This window comes from Leishmania major, chromosome 19, assembly GCF_000002725.2.
Source record: "Leishmania major strain Friedlin complete genome, chromosome 19".
Taxonomy (NCBI): Eukaryota; Euglenozoa; class Kinetoplastea; order Trypanosomatida; family Trypanosomatidae; genus Leishmania; species Leishmania major.
The window spans coordinates 14,696-31,376 of NC_007260.2; the positions used below are offsets into that span (position 1 = coordinate 14,696).

At 57.2% G+C, this 16,681-nt stretch overlaps 7 protein-coding genes across 7 annotated transcripts; all 7 read right to left on the reverse strand.

The window, feature by feature from the left end:
* Positions 1-377: 377 nt before the first annotated feature.
* On the reverse strand, positions 378-1,589 carry LMJF_19_0090 (conserved hypothetical protein; the record flags this gene model as incomplete). The annotated part of the gene is made up of 1 exon (XM_001682534.1): positions 378-1,589. One exon carries the CDS (start codon positions 1,587-1,589, stop codon positions 378-380), a length of 1,212 nt encoding a protein of 403 aa, XP_001682586.1.
* Positions 1,590-3,424: 1,835 nt separating this feature from the next.
* Positions 3,425-4,318, reverse strand: LMJF_19_0100 (putative fibrillarin; the record flags this gene model as incomplete). Its single annotated transcript, XM_001682535.1, has 1 exon — positions 3,425-4,318. One exon carries the CDS (start codon positions 4,316-4,318, stop codon positions 3,425-3,427), a length of 894 nt encoding a protein of 297 aa, XP_001682587.1.
* A 1,402-nt stretch (positions 4,319-5,720) lies between these two features.
* On the reverse strand, positions 5,721-6,206 carry LMJF_19_0110 (conserved hypothetical protein; the record flags this gene model as incomplete). Its single annotated transcript, XM_001682536.1, has 1 exon — positions 5,721-6,206. One exon carries the CDS (start codon positions 6,204-6,206, stop codon positions 5,721-5,723), a length of 486 nt encoding a protein of 161 aa, XP_001682588.1.
* Positions 6,207-7,635: 1,429 nt separating this feature from the next.
* Positions 7,636-8,325, reverse strand: LMJF_19_0120 (putative QA-SNARE protein; the record flags this gene model as incomplete). Its single annotated transcript, XM_001682537.1, has 1 exon — positions 7,636-8,325. One exon carries the CDS (start codon positions 8,323-8,325, stop codon positions 7,636-7,638), a length of 690 nt encoding a protein of 229 aa, XP_001682589.1.
* Positions 8,326-9,329: 1,004 nt separating this feature from the next.
* On the reverse strand, positions 9,330-10,091 carry LMJF_19_0130 (conserved hypothetical protein; the record flags this gene model as incomplete). Its single annotated transcript, XM_001682538.1, has 1 exon — positions 9,330-10,091. The coding sequence occupies one exon, from the start codon at positions 10,089-10,091 to the stop codon at positions 9,330-9,332; it is 762 nt and encodes a 253-aa protein (XP_001682590.1).
* Positions 10,092-11,247: 1,156 nt separating this feature from the next.
* On the reverse strand, positions 11,248-13,143 carry LMJF_19_0140 (putative protein kinase; the record flags this gene model as incomplete). Its single annotated transcript, XM_001682539.1, has 1 exon — positions 11,248-13,143. One exon carries the CDS (start codon positions 13,141-13,143, stop codon positions 11,248-11,250), a length of 1,896 nt encoding a protein of 631 aa, XP_001682591.1.
* Positions 13,144-15,511: 2,368 nt separating this feature from the next.
* Positions 15,512-16,354, reverse strand: LMJF_19_0150 (putative mitogen-activated protein kinase; the record flags this gene model as incomplete). Its single annotated transcript, XM_001682540.1, has 1 exon — positions 15,512-16,354. The coding sequence occupies one exon, from the start codon at positions 16,352-16,354 to the stop codon at positions 15,512-15,514; it is 843 nt and encodes a 280-aa protein (XP_001682592.1).
* Positions 16,355-16,681: the final 327 nt, after the last annotated feature.

Sequence of the window (16,681 nt, forward strand, 5' to 3'; positions counted from 1 at the left end):
ATAGACGATCAAAAAGGATTAAGAGAGCCCATGCACAATTATGCGGGTGTGACGTACAAACATGTCCGCAATGCAGTCTCACCCACGCGCAACCGACCGTGCACGCAGCAGGGACACGTGCCGCGGCAGGGTGCAAGGGAAAGAAGCACCAGGGGAGAAAAGGTGATCGCAGGGAGAGATTCGAGGCAGTGTGCCGAGAGGGTTGGTGTGTGTGTGTGTGTGTGTGTGTGCGCGCGCGCCTTAACAGCTTTCCATTGTGCATGCATTTCTCTTCACCTCGCCAGACAGAAATGTGCGCCAGAGCACCCACACGGCTCTGCAACAGCGGAATAACCGAGTTTGGGAGCAATGCATGACCACATCATGAGAACGGCGGCCTACTCTCTCTGCACTTGCTGCTCTGCCGCCCTCTTCTCCTCCTCGGCGTGCTCGTCCTGAAGGTCCAACTCGTCCAGGAGCCGCTGTGAGTCCTTCAGCGCCTGAGGCAGGCGCGACAGCATAAAAAGCACGACGCATCCGAGAACGGCGGTCTCGCCCCACACACCAATGTACTGGTGCAGGAACTCCAACCACATAATTATGATGCGGTACTTGAAGGTTCCCAGCGCCATCTCCTGCCCCCAGCCACCGTGGCGGGCGCTAACGTGACGCATATGCTCCGGTGGCTTGGCGCCATAGAGAAGGTAGTACTTGCGTGCATCAGGGTTCTCGATGATCTCATACGCGTCCTTCAGCTCCTCCAGCGCCATGTTGCGGTCCTCCTCGTCCTCCTCCGTCTCGAAGATCTTCTGACGCTTCTCTTCGTACTTCGCCTTGAGCTGAGCAGGAGTGGTGGACCGCACAGACTTGGTGTTCTTCGCGTCCAGCAGCACGCCGAAGAGCTCCCGATCTACCTGCGACGTCAGCTTTTGGTAAGCAAGCTCTACCTGTTTGTTCTGTGCCTCACACGTGCGACCGCAGTGGACTAGCTGGCCGTACTTCTCCTGATGATCCTGAAAGGCCCGCTTGATTTGTTGCCGCACCTGGTAGTTCTCGCGGCGGCGCGCCTTATCGGGGTCGTCGGCAGCCTTCCTCGACGACGGCTTCTCCTCAGACGCATCGGTCGCAGGTGACGCCGTCTTGCGCGTCAGGTTAAGCCGGCCCTCGACGCCGAGCGTGTGGTAGTAGCTCTCCAGCTCCTTGGCGTCCACAGCGCGCTCAGGGTTCAGGACCTCCCCAAAGCCCTTACCAGACTCCACCTGCGGCACCTCCAAGTTGTATTCCTCGTCGTACTTGGAGATTGTGAGGAGGAGGATGGCAGCGATAATGAGAACGCCAAAGAAGTAGCGGAAGCACTTGCCCGAGTCTTCGTGCCGCTCCACAAGCTCGCTCCATTCGGTCTGCGTAATGACGCCGCGGTTGGGGTCGCGGTTGCGCGCTGGGTGACCCGCATACCCGTACATGGGGTACCTATGCTGTTCACCGCCCATGTTGCGCATGGCGGCCTGTCGTGCGAGGATGTCCTGCTGCACCCGCGCAGCACTCTCCTCTAGCTTGACACGCCGATTCAGCGACTGCTGCTGCCGCACCTGGGCCGCTTTCGGCTTCATTGCAGGGCAATACGGTTGTTCTGGTCACTTGTGCGTCGCTGTTGCAGATAATGCTTGACGCTCTTCTCGGGAGAAATGAAATGAGGAGAAGGAAGCGAGTGTACGAGTCGTAGCAGTCAGGGTAGACCGGCTCTGGTGTCAGATGTTCGTTGCTCGTGTCCGTCCCGTCACTAAACAGGGCCGCAAGTCAGTCTTGAAGGATAAGCGGAAGAGGTGTGTGGAGCTGAGTGTCTTGCTACTGTTCTATGAGGGCTTGCGTGTGCTGACGCGTGATGCTGCGAGGTTTCGAGGAACCCAAAGTGGACCGCGCTTTGCGAGGATGTAGGTCGACTGTTTCGCTGATGCACGTTGATGCTGCTTTTCTTTCTTTGTTTGCCTCGCTTCACAACGTGTAGGTGCACGCAGCCCTTTCTCCAACTGCACACGATGAGGGAGACACGGTACGGGGGAAAAAACAATGGTACGTGTTAGTGTTTGAACGTGCATATAGGTTTATATGTGCATGTGGATGAAGAGGCACAACCAAAAAAAGAAGTGGAGAGGGTTTGTCGGAGTGCCGTCATCATAACGAGTGAGCTGCAAAGTGAATACTTGGAGGCGGCTGGGGCTGACGGAAAGGGCATCGCGCGCAGCACGCGGATCAACGAATGTGGCCTTTTCAGCACGTTCTCGCTGACGCGGCTGCGCTGTGCTCCATTGTCAAGGGCATCGCTGGGAAGCGGCTATCCGGAGCTTTGTTTCCCCTTCGCTGCGCCGCCGGGGGTATCGGCGAAGGGGGTGGAGGAGGGTGGGGGCGCTGTCATTCTCCGTTGCGAAGGAGAGACCCGCCGATAATCGTGAGAGGGGCGGGTACGGCGCTTACATTGCTGCTGTGGAAAAGCGGGTCTCACGAGGAGCTCCTCTTTCTCTCTTTGCGTTCTTCCTTGTTCCCTCTCTACAAAACACCGCCGTTCTAACGCTCGTTATCTTGTTTGTTTGTATGTGTTTTGCCTTTCGCTGTTGCGCCTCAGTCCTTCTGTTTTTTTTTTTGTTCGTGGGAGGGGGTGAGATGGGCACGAGGAGACACGCCACCCCTTCACAGCCGTCATCGTAGCCACATCACAAGGACGAGGAGACAAGGAAGAGAAGAAAAAAGTGTCGATTACGTCGCAGATGTTAGAGGAGAGAAGAAAATATTGTTTTCGCTTTCTTCTCCATTATCGTTCAAAAAAAAACAAAAGAAAACCGCACACCTGCACCGAATGCACAAGAGAAGAGAACGAAGGACAATTTATGGAGCGGAACTGCGAGCGAGAGAGAGAGAGATGGTGCGTGTACGTACGTGTGCATGGCTGACGACCCAAACAAGAAGGGGGCGGCACCACTACCACTACTGCACACGATGGGGTGCTCCTTTTCCTCCTCTGCATGCCACCTTTCGCTCTTGCCTCTCTCACGCACGCCTTTTCTCTCTTTCACATAGATCGCGGGAGAAGAACAGAGAAACAACAAAAGGAAGACTAGAATGGTGTCGCGCTCTGCCCTCTTTATTGGTCCTGTCCTCTCAATCATGCTCTCTTGCGCCTGGGCGCTTTCGTTACCCCTCCTCGCCCTCCATTACACAACAACACACGACCGTGCACAGACACACAGGCACGTGCGCACTGGGATGGCATTCACCACTCACCCTCGACAGTGCTGCCAAGCCCCCACTTCGTCGCAGCCGGGGCTCCATGGTCCTTGGCCTGGCATCGCGCAGCCACCCGCGCACGCAACATAACATCGAAAGCCGTGCAGAGAGAAACAGCAGGACCGGGATCCATCGGATGAGTGCCTCTTGTACGAGGCACGGCCTTTTACGTCGCCTGTGGGACGTTCTTGTAGTAGCCCGTGACGACGCAGTGGTCACGCTCGAAGGGCTCTAGTGATACCTGCTCCTTTGGGCGGAGGCCAGAATCCTTCAGCTTCTGAACCTCGGACGCAAACACCGCTGCCGGATCCGCCGTGGAATCGATGCAGTTCGCCTTGATCGAAATCACAAAGCCACCGTTCGCCTTCAAGAAGTGTTGGGCGTTGAGGGCTAGAATGCGCGCCTGATCCGGCTGGGCGACGTCCATGAAGATGCAGTCCACCAGACGGGGAATGAGCATGCGGTACTTCTGCGGGTAGCGGGCATCCTCCAGGATGGGGACAATGTTGCTGCGGCGCTTCGTCATCTCTTCCAGGTCACGGCCGCTGCGGTGCGAGAACTCTACCGCGTAAACGACGCCCTCCGGTCCGACAAGGTCCGAGACGTGGCTAACAGTGGTGCCGCTGGCTGCGCCGAGGTACAGCACGGCAGAACCAGGCTCCATGTATATGCTGGCTACACCAGCGTAGATCGCGGACGCTAGCTTGGAGCGGTACGGGTTCCATACGCGGAACTCGTTCGACTCAGACTCGCCGGCCACCGTGCCGTTCACACGCTTCTCGCTGTACACCGACACGCCAGGGACCAGCGACCGCGTGGAGAGGGTGTCCTTGCCGGCCAAGAGGTAGCAGCCGTTGAAGCGGGCATGCGGGTGGAAGATGTTGCCCTTCGGCGCACCCGCACCTCCACGACCGCCACGGCCACCACCGCCGCGGCCGCCACCACCGCGACCACCACCACGCCCACCGCCACGCCCACCGCCACGGCCACCACCTCCGCGGCCGCCACCACCGCGACCGCCGCCGCCGCGTCCACCGAAGCCACCGCGCCCGCCGCGCATGCTTGTCAAGTTGCAAGAGCGGGGAAGTATGTGAACGAGTGCGTCTGTCGTTTTCGTTCTTCTGTCTCTGCGCTTGTGTGAAACGACACGAAAAGACTAAGAGAGTAACGTGCAGGTGTGTGTGTGTGTGTGTGTGTGTGTGCCGCCCTTGTGTGCACCCAGCGTACGAAAGGGTAGAGAAGGTTGAGAAAGGTCGGCACGCGGAAGAGGTAGTCGACATATATACGCAGATAACGTGAGGAACGCAGAAGAGTACGGAAGAGGGGGGCAAGGGTGACCAAAGCGCCGCTCTCGATGAAGCCGTAACGGCATACAGCGCATGAAGTGCCAGAGAGGAGCCGCCGGGGAGACCCGAGGATTCAGATCAACACCACCGGTGACGCATTTCATTCCGCACGGAAGAAACAAACGCAGGCAAGGCAGGCATCGCGCCATTGTCGACACCGTGCTTCCTTCCCCCTCCCTGCAAAGCGAGACACACCAGCGCATGAGTAGGAAGTCGAATCCGGAAAGCAATCGCAACACGGCAGCGCACAGAGGGGTGTGCGCTTTGCCTTCTCTCTCGATTCGGGTGTCGAGCTGACGGAAGCCCACAGAGAAAGACGTACAGAAGCAACGGGCTGACTGAAGAGAGAGAGAGAGGGGAGCGTTGGAGGAGGAGGATGGGAGATGGGGGACACCCCCTCCCGACACATCCTCTTCTCTCACTGTCCGTGCACAAACAGGCAACGCTACGCAGCGAGGGAGTAACGAAAGAAAGACAAACACCGAGGAAACAAAAACAAAGTGTGCACGCACGGCCAAGGGCATGTATGGAGAGACACACATACACACACACACAGCTGAAAAATGCACATCAAAGTTTCGGTAAGAACAAACGAGTTTGTTCGGAGAGGCACATACGTCGCGGTCAGAGGAAACGGCGAGCAGACGCGTGCGGGACACGGCAGCACCGCGCGGCTCTACCTTTGGCCCCTATTCTCTCCAATTTCGTCTGCTCCTCAGCATTTGCAAGATAGCGAAACAAGCCCCAAAGACGTCGTGCAGTCTTCACTGTCGAACTGTGTGTGAGAGGCGCAGAATTCGAAACAAAGTCTCCGCTAAAGAGCATCATAAATCACGGTAGCATTGCCGCCGCCGTCTGCCACACTGCAGACACTGCAGACACTGCAGACACAAGCACAAAGGCGCGTCCCCTCTCCCACCCCAAAAAAAAAACGCTCTACCTTGCATCGCCTCTCTGGGCCTTCAGGCAGCACAAGAGGAGAATGAAGACACGCAATACGTGGCGGAGAGAAGGACGCGCACAGAAAAGATAAACAAGGCTCAAGACAAAACTGGAAAAAACGACATTGTAAGAACGATGCCGGCAGCTACCGATCAGCAGCATCACTGTAACGGCTCACTTCTTGGCAGGCGTGGCGTTCAGTGCGGAGAGCACGGTGCGCATCTGCTCCGTGCTCCTGGAGTACTGGTTCGGCTTCTGCAAGTCCACCAGCAGGCCCACTGCGCTCCAGACGTCACCGCTCTTCTTGTGCTCGTTGATCTTTTCAGCGCCCACCTGCTGCTCCTCCTTGTGAATTGCCTTTGCGTTCATCACCTCCTCCCCCCGCTTCGCCATGAGCGCTTTGAGGTACTCCTGCGCTGCAGTCACAATCTTCATCTCCTTCTCCTTCGTCGCAGCGTCCATGGCAGCGGTGCGGCTGGCGATCTGCTTCATGAGCGCATCCACTTTGGCGACGTTAGCCGCGGAGGGCTTCTCCAGCGGCGTGGGCGGGCAGTTAGGCGAGCCCGCCCGCGAAGAGGAGGCGATAAAGCCATCCGACGACGGCGGCGGCGACATGGCGACTGGCGTGGGGTGAGGCTCAGCTGGGGAACCGGGATTCATCTGCTCGGCTATGAGAATTGGAGGAGGAGCGTTATTCCCCGGAGGGAGTGGGGGTTTCGCCGGTGCTCCCACCGAAGCAGGATGCTGTGCGGGTGCGCCTGGCGTGCTCCAGTCATCGTCTTCATCCCAAGGGGCATTCACGCCAGCTACGGGGGGCTGGTGCGTGGCGAAAAGCACTTCCACCCCCGACGTCAGCGTCGGCGAGTGTGACTTCGAGTGCTGGTCAACGTCCGCGTGAATCGTCAACGGAACTTGAGAGGCGTTGCTGCCTTGCATCCCGTCGGAAGAGTGCGCACTGGTCATCTGCTCAGGGAATGGAGAGCCCAAGCTACCAGGAGGCAAGCCTGGCGAACCCACGGTGATGCCGGATGGACCTGGGTAGCCGGAGTTCATGGCAGAACTTGTCGTCGTGTGGTGGTAATGGCGCTGAAATGAACCACAACAACACACAAAAGAACAAAAACGGAGGCGGCAGTAGTAAGCACAGCGCGTCGGTTTTGTGCGTCAGTGCGGGGACGTCGGCATGTACCGAGAGACGGAGACGGCGAAAATGGCAGGAAGAAGCAAAGAAAGGCGAAACAAAAAGGGGTAAAAGGCAAAAAGAAAAACGGCTGACGAATAAGGCTGCAAATGTCGGCGTGGACTGAGGGCGGAGGTATACCCGCGTGCATACACGTACAAATATAGTGAAGCACTGCAAGACCCGTACGCCGATGGAGAGGGGCAGCGGTAGTGAAGTGTCAAACCGGAAGATCGGTGCACCGGCGGAACACCGTTGATTTGAGTACAAAGTAGGAGGAGAAAAGGACTAAACATGAAGGTGAGCGCTGCGAAAGATGATGGGGGGATGCAAGCACATAGAGCAAGGAAAAAGGTATCGTCTGTGCCCAATGGAACACACAACCGTCTGTGTGCGCGTGGATCTCCGCTGAACAGCGCGAGCGACATTCTCAGCTGCGCGGGTGAGCAGGAGTCGTGGCCTCTTGCTCGCCACGCTGAGTTTACACATCGTTTTTTGTTGTTTGTTTCTCATGGCTCTGTGACGCGTCATTTCGGCTCAAGTAAGATGGCGGTGTGGCGATCATCAGCGTCGTTGTCGCGTGCCAGTCTGCACCCGGGCACAGGCCTACACACACATATCGAAACATAAAGCAGAGGGCAAAGTGGAGCAAAGCGTCGACGCAAGAAAGAGGCGAACAAGAGGAGAGCAGTGATGAGTAAAAAGGGGAAGGCAAAATGCAGAGACAACACACAAGCACAGGCCATGGTTGCAGCGGCGTGTTCAGCATGGCTCGCTGCACAACACGCGCCCTCCACATCCGTTACTGCCGTTGCGCAGGAGAAAGAGAGCGAGTGAGGAAGAGGGGAAATCGGGCGAGCGACGATGGGAACAGTCAAAAACGAAAAACGGCAGCGAAACGAATGACAGTCATCGGGTGAGAACCATGACTACAATCATGACGATGACCATAATGACAATGACTACAGCGCCGCTAATGCAGCCAATTTTTCGAAAAGATCGCTGCCGGCGCGTGGCGCCTTGGATCTGATCGTGTCCGCGCTCGATGAGAGAGCGGGACTCCGTCACATTGTTCGTCACACGATCTAGGCTTTCCTGTTGCTGATGCGCAAGCGAGTGGAACTCTTGGTACGCCATCTTCAGGTCCATCACATCCGACTCGATCTCGCGCGCACTCTGTAGCTTCTCACGCTGAATCGCCTCCTCCGTGTGAAACTCCGACATATTGAGGGGGCGCGCCTCGCAAAATGTCACCTGTGACTCTAGAGCGTCGAGGTCGCCTTCCCGCATGCTGGCCGGATCTTTCTGCTGGAACGTCTGCCGCTCCCGACGCGTGGCCTCGACATTGATGAGCTCGAAAACAGCCTTCTGTTGGGCGTACTGCTGCCTCAACGACTCGAGAGAAGGTTCCGCATCGCTGAGCACCTCCTCTACGCGACTGTTGCACTGCTGGACGAGGAGCCGGGTTCGACGGAGCCGACCACGGGCAATGGCGTCCCGGCCCGTCCCCAGCTCTTTCATGGAGCTCTGTGCATCACTGCATGCCTTGGCGACTTGCTGGATACACCGTGAAAGGACCTCTCCATTCTCTAAGGGCATTTTACTGTCGTGCGTTTCCCTTCTTGTGAGTATCGTGTATGCGTATGCGGATCTCCGTCGGTGTTGCCCGTCCTCGACGTGACGAAACAATTAGGCGAACACTTCTCGCTCTTCGAATATGCCGCTCCCTCCTACCCATGAACACGCACACGTGCGGGCCCGCGAGATGCCCGCAGTGGGCAAACAGACAAAAACAAGGAGAAGCAGAAAAAGGTGCGGCGGTCACGGGGACAAGCGGGTGAGGTAGCACACAGGAGAGACACTCAGGAGAGAAGAGCGTCAGCATGAAGAAAGTTGCAAAATGCGCTGAGCACGGAGCACGATGCCGTACAGGATGACTTGGCACCGGAACTATGCTGTTGGGTGTGTGTTCGTCTGTGGACTGATACGTTCATGACAGCTGCAAAAGGAAACAATGAGAGACAAAAAAGCGAGTGTCATGAATGAGAAAGTCGAGAGGTACAAAAGAGGACGAGTGCCAGTGTGTGATGGCTCAGAAAAATATGCCAGCACTGCATATTTGGCATGATCAGCAGCACAGCGGAGAGGGGGGGGTTGCCACTCGTAATCGGATGGAGATGTGTTCGTTTCACGAACACCTTTTTGTAATGTGCCTCTTTCTTCTCTTTCGCTTTCTCTCTCCGATCGAGGTTCAGCGGACAAGAGCGAGAGCGAAAAACACCAGCCATGACAGCCAACCAAAGACACACGCATCGTACGCGGCAACGCCCAAACACGCACGTCGTCAGCATGCACGCCCGCGAGAGAGGAGCCCACACACCCACACACACAGACAAACAAAAAGAGAAGAAGAGATCGAGGCCGGGGAATCGAGGAAGCACACACACCCCGGCCCGCTCATACGGTGTGCCCACGGGTTGGACCCCTGCCCCCGTGCAGCAAAGCAGAGACAGAAGTAGCACAGGGCAGCACGCGCTCTTCAGTTTCGGCGCGGGGAATCGCAGCCGCTGCACTGGTGACTTCAGGAAACTAGCGCCGGTACTTCAGCTGCTACCGAGCGTCTGGCCACGTCCCCAGTTGTGCGAGCCGCTGCTCCTCTGCTGAGCTTCACCCCGCCATGCCGCCTGAAAGCGAGGGTCGTACGGGTGCACCTCAGGGCCAAAGGAGGCGACGCGGTGCGTCGGCTGCGGGAACTGGTGCCGCAGCCACATCGGAGTCTCCAGCCACCGCTGATTGTGTGAAACTGGAAGAACATCCTTGAAGAATACGTAGGCGTGTCCGGCCACTATGCCTAGAATATCAGCAAGCAGCCCCTGCCCCATGACGAGGTGCAGTGCCATCAACACCCACGGAAACACAGCCGAGCGGAAGGAGAATCCAAAGAGCGTCAGCTCCTGCTCCGGGTGTCGCTTGCAGAAAATCCAGCACAGCGCCATTAGGAACGAGAAACTCGTCACGTACACGTTAAAAAAGAGGCCAGCAGAGGAGAGGACACCCAACAGCAGCAGAAACATGTACGCCATGTCTGCCGTCTTGCCTTTGAAGTCGCTCTCCTCGTTGTTCTTGACGTACGTGACAAACATTGCAACCGTCATGAGCCATGGGAAAGAGAAATTGCCGAGGTAGAGGGCGGCTGTCACGAAGCGCCACACCTGCAGCGAGGTGATGGCTTCAGAGGTGAGGATAACCGAGCCGACACCCATCACGTTGAGGGAGCAGGCGGCGGACAGGCCCACAGATGCGACGAGAGAGGCACGGGTGACGAGGCCCAGCTGATTGAACCAGTCGCCAAAGTTCTGCGACATGACGATGACTCGCTTGATTCTCTGTGTCTATATGTAGGTATCGTACTGATGAGGTTGGTTTGGTGTGTTTATGTAGTTCCTTCGTTTTTGATTGTCGCGTGCGTATGTGCGCGATGCGCCAGCGACCAGGTGATACATGGATCGATAGAGAAAAGAAACGCGAAGCAGTGGAGCACGTTGAGGACGGGGGAGGGGGGAGGGGCAAAGAAGCCGCCCTATCACCAGAGGAGAGGAGCGAGAAGCAGCAAAAGTGTGGAGCACTTGCCGCAACACGCACACTCGCTAATCCCTCTTTCGCTCGCCCTCGTGCGCAGAGGGATGCCGCTCCGCACCCACACGTGCATCCAGAGAGACGGGCCATCATGCGACTGCGAGGAGACACACAACGGAAATTTGCATGAGAGCCGTGTGGCACACAAGCTGCCTCTATGGCTCTCGTCATGACACACAACCACCAGGGGCCCAGAGAACAGGGGTAAGCATAAGCGGTGGAGCAGTTGGGCGAGACACATGCAAGGCCACTCCCCCCCCCTCCCTTTCCCTCGACCCGACTCCCGCGATCAATTCGCGCGTTCGTTTCGCGGTTTTTTTCCGTTCGTTTCTTGTGTCCTACGGAAAACGTACACACGCACGCGTTACGCAGTCATCTAGTACACTCACGCACACCCATGTGCGTGCAGACAAACACAGAGAAGGAAGAAAGTCATCACAAACAGACGGAGACGGACAGACACACAGCATCGACCAGGGAAGCAACGACGAGGGAAGACGGAAAGGAGACAGTGAGAGAGGGTGTAGTTGCTTCACTGAGAGGCACCGGAGAGCGATGAAAAAGGGGAGGCGGAAACAACACACAAAACGGGGGAAGACCTCAAAGAAGGAAGGAGCCACAGATACAAAGCCAGAAGGGAGAGATGATGGAGTACGACAACATATACTGCAGTGAAGTGCATGAATGCAACGCCTGCTCGAACGTCGACTGCAAACGGTCGACAAAGAAGCGAGAGCGCTGCATAGAGTGAAGAGACGGGGAAGGGGGGGGGGGCAGCAGCCGAGGCGGAGAGGAGCGTAAGAAAAGGGGAGAGAAATGTGGATTGTCAAGATCGCGATCCCACATCTTTACCTGCACTCGTTCCCCGACACATGCACCTACGCCTCAGCCCAGCTTCTTCACCTGGGAGGCGCGCACAAACACGCCCTTGCCCTTGGGGCACGTGAAGTACTGCTTCTTGTCAATGAATGAGGAGCCGTCGTTGGTGCCCTCGTTGCCCTCTAACATCTCCAGCCCGATCCAGATGCCGGCACCGAACGCGGTTGACCCGTTGAACCGCACGATAGCGCGGCAGCCCTTGTACGTGACCTGGTCGCCAAGGTGCAGCTCGTTGGCGGGATTCACGGCGTTGGTGGAGTGCGACACGCCGGAAGTGGTGCCGTTGGCGGTGCCAGATATGGCGCTGCGGTGTGGAGTGCGCGACCGATCATGGGCGCTGCGGCCTGGTGTGGCGGAGCGTGTCGGCGTGGCGCCTCGAGTGGAAATCATAGCCCGCGCCGCAGAGCCCGAGCGAGCGCCGGTGGTCCGAGACGGCGTTGCACTGCGGGCGGGGGTGGTGCCGCCGGCTCTTGCAGGGGTGCCACGACGCACCGCGGCGCCACCTGCGCTGCGCGCCAGCGGGCTCCTCCCGCGCGGCGCAGAGGCGCGACGAGGAACGGATCCAGCGCTGCTGCTGTCATGGCTGCCTGTGCGGCGGTGATTAATGACGCGCGCGGGCGAGGAGACACGAATCGTCGACGCAGGATAGCGTGTGCTGCGCGGCCGCGAAAGCCCACTCGGCGTCTGCGCACGACGAGCCGGTGTGTGGGTCTCTTGTAAGGCAGGCTGCTGCACCTCGCGTACCCGGTCGCGCTCCTCTCTGAGCGCGGCCACTTCGCTTTGCAGCGTGGCCATGCATATGCGCAGGCAGCGCGCCTCCTCGTCGAAGCGAGCAGCAGCAGACTCGACGTCGGCCGAAATGGCGCTCGCCCGCAGCTGCGCCGCCACGACGGAGCCGCGCTGCACCACCACGTCAGACAGCCACGGATGGTTGAGCGCGGCGTACAGGGGGGTGCGCTTACTCGGGTCCTTGTTCAGCATCGACTGCACAAACTCCCAAGCCAGCGGCGAGATGCCGGACGGCTTCGGCAGCGGGGTGGACATGATCGTGCGAAACACCTCCTTCTCTGACGCGTTTGACCCCGGCGAGTAGGGGAAGCTACCGGAGAGCGTAATATACGTGACGACGCCGATGGACCACGTGTCGGCGTTGAAGCCGTCGTAGTGGGTCTGCGTGAACTTAGCGTAGAACATCTCCGGGGCGCCGTAGCGGGGCGTGCCAATGACGTCTGAGCAAACAACTCGCTTGCCCAAGAGACGCTCGCAGCCGGGGTACGGCATCATCAACGCCGTCACGTCCAGCGGGTCCCTCGGGGAGTCGCCGGTGCACACCCCTCGCGAGCGCTTTGCTAGACCGAAATCCGTCAGTTTAATGTTGTCGTCCTCGCTCACAAGCAAGTTCTCGGGTTTGATGTCGCGGTGGATGATGTCGTGCAGATGGCAATGCAGCACTGCCTTGATGACCTGGTACGTGTACAACTTCGATTTCTCCTCCGTCAGCTTGCCGCTGGAGGACTGCAGAATGAGTTCACACAGGTCGCCGCATTGAACCTTCTCGAAGAAAAGCAGAAACTGCTTCTCCGTCTCTACGTACTCGAGAAACGTGACCACGTTCTCGTGCGATGGAATGTGCCGCAGCACGTCGATCTCTCGCTTGATCTCCGCCATGGCCATATCGACGTCGCCCTTGGCAAGCGAGATGAGGTAGTCCTTCTCGATAATCTTCACCACGTACTTCATCCCAGGCCTCGACCCTGGTGGGACGTAGGGGTGAATCGGTGTGCATACCTTTACCACACTGTACGCGCCACGGCCTACGATGTTCGCATCCTGAATCGTGTACTTGCCCTCCACCACGACGTTGGCGCCGGTGCTCGCCCCGTTGTCGCTACTCGGCTGCATGGTGGCGCGCGCGTCGATGAAAAACAAGGATAGAAACGAAAAAGAAGGCACTGACAGGATCTGGTGCACTGCGTAAGCGTATCAGCAAAGGTGGAAACAGCAGTATGGGCTAAGGGGCGTGAGTGAGTAGCAGTGAGTATCGGGCAAGGCAGACCTGCGGGCGATTGATTGTGCTTGTGTGAGTATCTCGATGTGCGGTGCCCAGATGCTGGAAACAGGAGATGGTAGACCAGTGTAGTCTTGTGCGGTGTTGCTCTTTCCTGTGATTGCGCTGTTGTCCGTCGATGTCTCTCTAATGAGACCCGATAGCTTAGCACTAGGTGCTCGTACAACAGACGACCGAATCACAGACACACACGCGCCAATAAGGGAGACTCTGCAACAATGGAAGTGCGGCGTGGACTCGGAGTGAAGATGCGATGGGGACTGCTTCGCACATGCATCTGTGAGTGAGTGTGTTGAGAGCGTGAAGGCGGGGGAAGTGGAAGGGGAAAAGGGATCGACGGTGGCGTCGCAACGTCACATGCAACAACAGAATAAAAAGTAAGAAGGGAGACTTTGGAGAGCCAGAAAACAGCACATTCGCACGCGCCATCAGTGTGTCACCTGTGATGAGGACGCGGCGGTAGGCACAGCCGCACCCCCGCACCTTCTTATGTTCGAGAGAAAAAGACTCTCAGAAACAAAAAGGTGTCGGGAAGCAGGGGGGCGATGTGTGGCGGCACACACGCTGCGGACACAATAAAAACTGCACGCAACACCTTTTCCGTGGGACGGGCGTTGAGCGACGCGAGCGGGAGGAGGAAGAGGGCCTGCAGTGACTGAGTACACCCAGCACGAGTCGATCGCGCATGCGCGGAGTGCACACGACTCCGCATCTCGCCCATTTTGCTGCCCTCACTTTTTGATGAGTTTCTTTTTTGTGTGTAGGCGTGCTGCTCACTGTGTGTGTGTGCATGCAAAGGGTGTGCCTCGCGTGTATCCCTGACTCATCTTTCGTTACTTCTCTATCGCCTTGCTTGCATGCGCGCGCACTTACACACGGTCATGGCACCTCTGCGAAAGACGTCTTAGGAACGCTAACTGTTGCTCTAAAGGTTCTTTTAGTGTCTTTGCTGCACACAGCTGCAGCGCTCGCGCACACACACACAACGCTGCTGTCACTCTTCGCTTCCTCCCTGCGAGTTCACGCCACGCTGTTCACGGACATTCGCGCATGCGCACACCCACATGTGTGTGCAATAGACAATGGCGAAAACAAAAGGGAGTGAAAACAGGAGGAGGTGCGGTGCGACGCGAGGAAAGACCTCGGTCCATCAGCACGTGTACACAGAGAGAGGGGGAGAGACAAACCCATCATACTTGCCTACGGGCCCTGATTGCCGCTGGGCGAGAGAAAAAGACATACGAACAGAAAGATCGGGGGTGTGAGTGACGTGGGCGTAGAGAGGGAGGTGTATGGATGCGCAACAACAACAACAACAACACACACGCATACGTACCGCAAAAAACCGCAAGGGAATGAAAACAACAAAAAAAGCGAGCTACAGAGAGAGAGAGAGAGAGAAGCAAAAAAAAAAATACAAAAGAGATAAAATCACCAAAATGCAGCAACCACACGTGCAAGAGAAAGCGCGGGAAAAAACGGGAGAGAAGACACGATCGACATCACGAGGGGCGGCGTGAAGTACTACACACACCTCAGCTCACCAAAGCCCATTCAACTCCGCCCTACTCTAGAGAGGCGCACAAAATACGCAAACGCCGACACACGCGCACGCACACACAGACACACATACCCCACCATAAAACAAAGGATTGCACGAAGAAGAAAAAAGAAAGATAAGAGACATAGCAATCGACACAGCAACACACAAAAGGAGGTCGGCACCTCAGTTTGATGGAGCGCAAACATCGCCGCAGTGCACGCGCGGGCTCGCCAAAGAGGACAAAACGAAAAACAAAATGCGCACAGCGTGGCTTACAGCGGCCGTTGCACGGCGGACGCGCACAGGCTCACGCATACCGCTACGCTCAGCCTTTGCGAAACAGTGCAGCGCACAGAACTACATGAACACTCAAGAGAGGTGCACAGATAGAAGGGGGGGGTGGCCTTGGTGAGATGCCGCAGTGGACAATTACGTGAAAGCCAATCATGCAGAGATACAGGAAAAAGGAAAGACCCACCCACCCACGCTTGCAACGATCCGCCCCCTCTCCCTCTCTCCGACTTCACCTCACATCCTGAGAAATCACCATCGCACCCCTTCACCGTATTTTTTTTTAGAGCCAGCCGTGAACCGTTTCTTATATATATGTACTATCTGCCATGATTTGGGAGACTGGTTCGTTTCATCGCTCACCGCCATCAGACTCGGAGAAACACGTGCTTGAGGAGGGTGGCAGCGGGCGGCCGCTTCGACACATCTCGTTGGAAGCACAAGTCTAAGAAGTCGTACGCATCTTGTGAACCAAGCTCTTTGGCGTCCTTCGGCACCGCATCAGGCCATCCGGTCGAGAGCGCCAGCTTGTTCATGATGTGCATCACATTCGGCATCGGGGTCCACGGAGCGCGCCCTGTGATCATCTCCGCCACGGTGCAGCCCGCTGACCAGATATCAGCCTTGAATGGATCGTAACCGTCCTCGTCTGTGATCACCTCAGGCGCCATCCAGTATGGCGTTCCCGCCAACGTCGCCGTCGCCGCTTTGCGCAAGGTGCTGTGCGTGTTCATGATTTTTGCCTGATCAAAATCCGCTAGCTTTGCCGTGCCGGTGTCCATGGAAATAAGCACGTTGTCGCCCTTGATGTCACGGTGGGCAACCTGGTTGCTATGAAGATACTCCAATCCTTGGAACATGTGCCGTGCGTACACGCGCACTACTGCATAAGGCAGGCAGCCATTCGGCAAGCTCTTCATCAGCGACGTCACCGAGCCACCAGTCACAAACTCCAGGTAGACGTAGAGTTTTTTTGGTGTGCTTTCCAAATCAATGCGGCTGTACAGATAGCGAATAATGTTGGGGTGAACCATTTTCCGGTGAATCTCCACCTCCGTGTTGGACGGCGCGTCGTCTGAGAGCTCCAGTATCTTCACTGCAACGAAGTTACCGCTGGGAAGCACACCCACAAAAACAGAGCCGAAGCTGCCAGCGCCGAGCTTCTTGCCTAGCGTCACTTCCATCAGCTCCTTGGTTGAGATCGCCGCCATTGCTGGATGCGTGTGAATTTTTCCGTGCACGTTACGCTGTCGCGGGTCGTCGTCTCTATCGCACTTTTCGGCCCTCTCGTGTGATTTGTGAGTGGTGTTCTCAGTGGAGGAGCAGATCAGGGGGAGGGAGTGGAGTGGCAGCGTCGGGGATTAAGAGTGGCCGAAAGCAAAAGAAGCGTACTCTCTCGGTGGGCTTCAGTTGACGGTGGTGATGTGCATGCAAGCGTAGCGTCGTCGATGGACACTCCACGGGGCACTCGCGAAAAAAGGGCGCGCGTGTGCAAGGAGAGGAAGGGATGAGGGGGAAAGGGGCGTTTGTGGGTGCGG